The sequence below is a fragment of the Hordeum vulgare genome, chromosome 3H (assembly GCF_904849725.1).
Source record: "Hordeum vulgare subsp. vulgare chromosome 3H, MorexV3_pseudomolecules_assembly, whole genome shotgun sequence".
In the NCBI taxonomy this organism is placed as follows: Eukaryota; Viridiplantae; Streptophyta; class Magnoliopsida; order Poales; family Poaceae; genus Hordeum; species Hordeum vulgare.
This window is the reverse complement of record NC_058520.1, coordinates 20,868,761-20,873,245: the sequence shown is the minus strand read 5'-3', so window position 1 is coordinate 20,873,245 and position 4,485 is coordinate 20,868,761. Positions and strand designations below refer to the sequence as shown.

The 4,485-nt window shown below is 43.3% G+C and overlaps 1 protein-coding gene across 2 annotated transcripts; it reads right to left on the bottom strand.

The window, feature by feature from the left end:
• Nucleotides 1-373: 373 nt before the first annotated feature.
• On the bottom strand, nucleotides 374-3,541 carry LOC123442648 (indole-2-monooxygenase-like). Of its 2 annotated transcripts, XM_045118755.1 has the most exons (3): nucleotides 3,017-3,541; nucleotides 1,193-1,621; nucleotides 374-1,111 (listed from the first exon to the last, which is right to left on the bottom strand). In XM_045118755.1, exons 1-3 carry the CDS (start codon nucleotides 3,506-3,508, stop codon nucleotides 488-490), a joined length of 1,545 nt encoding a protein of 514 aa, XP_044974690.1. In that variant the 5' UTR covers nucleotides 3,509-3,541; the 3' UTR covers nucleotides 374-487. The 2 variants fall into 2 exon arrangements, with proteins under 2 accessions (XP_044974690.1, XP_044974689.1); XM_045118754.1 differs by having other exon boundaries at nucleotides 374-1,621.
• Between the last annotated feature and the right edge of the window lie 944 nt (nucleotides 3,542-4,485).

The following is a 4,485-nucleotide window of genomic DNA, read 5'->3' as shown; positions in this document are numbered from 1 at the left end:
TTCAGTTCATATTTGTCCCAATGCATGTTACATTCTATGCTAACAATAAAAAAATTGAATCAAGAGGACTACAAAGTTTTTTTTTTTTTTTTTTGCGAGGAAGACAACTACAAAGTTGCCCATGCATTTGTGCAGGAGAAGTGCTACACAGATGATTTGTGCAGGATCATTTGTCCATTAGATCGCATTGCGAAGGCATCATCCACTAATCGTTCATCCAATGTCGTGTGCAATGTAGTTTCGCTTCTACTATACAGGCCGGCAACCATGCTAGTTTACTCAAAAAAGTACATATGACATTACGCATTTTATCTTTAGTTTCATATATATGTAACACTAAAGTAGCTAGTAGTCAAACTTGCGTATAACAATGTTTGTAGAATTGGTCATTATTTATTTGTATCATTATTTCCGATAACACCTTCTTTACAAAGAAAAGCATTATAATGCATATAACACAATATTTAGCTTAGTTTAATTTTTGCGACTACATGCGTGATTTTGGAACCAACAATAGTTTCTCCTTCCGACGGACGGTTAGCCCAAACACCTCTGTCATATCAATGTCTTTTCTCCCAACCCCAAGGGGAAGTTCCCAGTCAAAATGGCACACAAGGTTTGCCAACATAAGCTCGACATTCGCGATTCCGAGGTTCATACCAGGGCACATCCTCCGTCCTGCTCCAAATGGCAAGAACTGAAAATCATTCCCCTTGAAGTTGATATGCATAGTGCTGCCTTCATCTGTAAATCTTTCAGGAATGAACTCTTCCGGGTACTCCCAGGAGCTCGGATCCCTACCAATGGCCCACGCATTGACGACCACACGCGTCCCAGCAGGAACAATGTATCCATCGATGATGCAGTCAGCCATGGCAAGGTGCGGAGCAAGGAGAGGAGCAACAGGACGTAGCCGGAGCGACTCTTTTATGACTGCTCTTAGGTACGTCATATTATTCATGTCGGTTTCACTGATAATTTCTTGTCCTTGGGGTACAATACCCCTCACCTCATCTTGTAGCTTTTCCATCATGTGTGGCCTCCTCATGAGCTCAGCCAAGGTGAATTCAAGGACGTTAGCTGATGTGTCTATCGCACCAAAAAAGACATCCTGTGTATATGAATTGATTAGGACAATGAAAGATATATACAAATCAACTTGTTTAGTTTGAAAGGTATTATGTGTACTCACTGTGAGGAGAGCTTTCATGTGCTCTCTTGTGAGAGCATACTCCTGTTGGACAGATAACATAATATCCACAAAATCGTCATCCTTGTGATCAGACGCTAACTTCCGCTTGCTCACATGATCGTCGATCACCTGGTCCAGCAGATCCGCCCACCTGTTCCTCACTCTTTTGGCCTTGGCACAAACCGCCTTCTTAAGTACACCTACTCTACCCAATGCCGGGAAGTACTCCTCCAAACTGAACCCTCCTAGTAGCCGTGAGGTATCCTTGATGAGTTCCCGGAACAACTTGCTTCGACCATCTCGCAAGAAGAACTTCCCCGATACGATGCGGCACGCCATGTCATTCGCGAATGTGTGGAGCAGCTCGCTCATGTCCACCTCACCGTCAGCAGCTGCTGCCTCGTTGATCTTGGCCACCACTATGCTGATCTATAATAGCATGGGTTGTAAAGTATGAGAAGCTAACATTTACATAAGTTTCGGATGGTATCATTTTTTATACATAAAGCCTATATTTTTACTACTAGCTAATTTTAGGACCCGATAAATCCCGAGCATTCAGATATCGGTAATGTTATTTTCCAGACGCACTGGCTTTTGCTTAAGATCCGAACGACCCAAGCAACAACGGATCCTGATCGTGCGGCTCTGCTCGTTCCGGCAATTTTGCATTGAAAGCTCACGGTGTTCTCATTCTCGCGGTAACCAAAAATAAATGCCAGTGCATTCACATGATTCAAACTCTGGTCTTCCCAGTTTTCCCATGGTGCGCTGAACATTTCAGCTACTTTGTTGTTGTGGCCAAATACAATTTTTTTAGCAATTTGACCTTTTCTTTCTACTGCATTAGAAAAGTACTTTGGGTCTCCTTTGCCACCATGGAGGCGGATTAGCTAGTAAGGCTGCATGCACGTGAAGTTAGTTAAGAAGAGGAAAACGTTCAGATGTGTTATTTATCTTCGGATCAGTCAGAAGTTAGTACAGTCGTTGGGATATTAAGCATGTCGTTCCAAACGTTTTTTCATGGAAACTTTAGTTGACGCGATGTGACAACTTTAGTTATTAAAATATGACAACTTTGTCCCAATTTGTTTTTTGTCAGAAAATTTCTTTGTTTGCCAACCTCGCGTGAACTAAAGTTGCCATAAAAATGTTTGGATTGCTATGATAACCTTCCGAATTTTTGGGATTTCACATTTTCATAGTTTTATGATAAAAATTAGGCGCAAACTATGAGTGAAACTAATAAATCCGGACATGGAGGGAGTAACTATTAGCAGTGACATGAAAGTCGTTTTCCTTTATTTCGTTTATGAAGTAGTGAGAGTCCAAATATGTATAGAGAAAGGTGTAACAGCACCCGGATGCCTAGGCACCCTCTATAAACAGTAAAATTCAAAAAATATAAAAAAAGTTTAAAATAATCTGAAACTTTGGATCATATATTATGGTCAAATTTTGTAGGTTCTTACAAGTTTTCATGTCAAAATATCATGTAGAGAAAGGTGTACAAGTAAGTTTCAGATTTCAGTGCTAAAAGTGCTCAAAATTTGAAGTACTAAAATGTTTTTCCTGTGTAGAGCTCCTCAAATGTTTTTTTTGACATGAAAAGTTGCAAGCACCTAGAAAGTTTGATCATCTTTGATCTTACAAAGTTTCAGATCTTTTTAATTTTTTTAATTTATTTTGATGCTACTGTTCATAGAAGGTGTCTAGGCATTCGGGTGCTGAAAATCCACTTGAGAATAATGCGAGCAAGATCTCATAGAAATAGAACCTCTATCAGCGCCTCGAAATTGCAAGATGATAATTAAAAATCAGTACCTCCTCCGCGGCGGCGCTGCGGAACGACTGCACCTTCTTGACGCTCAGCATGTGGGTGGTGACGAGCTTCTTTGCTTGCCGCCAGTACTCACCGTATGGCGCAAAACCGATGTCGCAGGAGCCGTACATGATGGTGTCGGAGACGACGGAGTGGGGCCGTGAAGCGAAGACGTGGTCGTGAGTGCGCAGCACGGCCTCTGCGGCGTGCGAGGAGGACACAACGAGGTTGGGCACGGCGCCCAGACGGAGGAGCATCACGTCGGGGCCATGCTTCTTTGCAAGGTTGCGGAGGGAAACGTGGGGGAGGGAACCGATGAGGTGGAGGTGCCCGATGATGGGCAGCGCCGGCGGCGAAGGCGGGAGGCGCTGCCTCCTTTTTGCACTGAACTTTCCGGTGAACCAGTAACCCACAAACACAAGGAAGAAGAGGAAGAGAAACAAGCATGCCCGTGGAAGCGTCCCTAGCATGAGTTTCTGCATGAGCTCTGCCATGGCAAATCAGCGTCTAGACTCTCTCTAGAGCTCTGCCGGAGAAATGACGAGCTCAGTTGCTTATAAGCAGCCAGGCAACGTAATAACGACAAAAGCATATACTCCCTCCGTTTGTAAATACTCCCTCCGTCTTAAAATAAGTGTCTCAACTTTATACTAGGTCTAGTACAGAGTTGTACTAAGATCGAGGCACTTATTTTGGGACGGAGGGAGTAGAAGTCTTTTAAGAGATTTCACTAGCTAAGTGACTACATACAGTAGAAAATAAGTTAATTTATATTTTCTAAAATATGTCTATATACATCCGTATGTAGTCCTCTAATAAAAACTCTAAAAAAACATATTTAAGAACGGAGGGAGTAGTATATGAATATCTTCGGAGCAATAAACTTGCAGTCAAGTCTAGTCCTTAGCGGCGGTCGTGGAATTCTGTCACGCGGGAAAAGCAGGACAGCTTGGGTTAGCACTTAGCACCACAAGCTCAGTCGCTTAAAGGCATACTAGGAGTTAGATACGTACATATCTGCGGTGCACTGAACTTGGAGCAATATCTGGTTTGATGTCCACGTTTAGTCTTGGAGCAATATCTGATGCTGACAAACACGTCGCAAAATCCTTCTCAATCAGTGTAGCTGTGTAGGCTGTCCGTCGCCCATCCAGCCAGCGCCTCCTCCATGGACCATTGCAACCTTCTCCGGCACAGCGCAGCACGGCGCGCGGTCGTGGAATTCAATCAAACACGCGGGAGAAGTAGGAGCCCAAGCGCATCACGGCACTCCAAGATTTGACCATCCACGGCATTGGAAATTTACCCACCGTACGTACAACGACCGCGTATATGTATGTGAGCAAGACAAGTGAAACACGGTGTTTTGATATGGTCGATTTTTGTCCAAGAGTGATTTTTATTTACAATGATCAAATCCGACTGTCTCATTCATTGATGATCCGTGAGGATTAAATACAACGGAACGGTC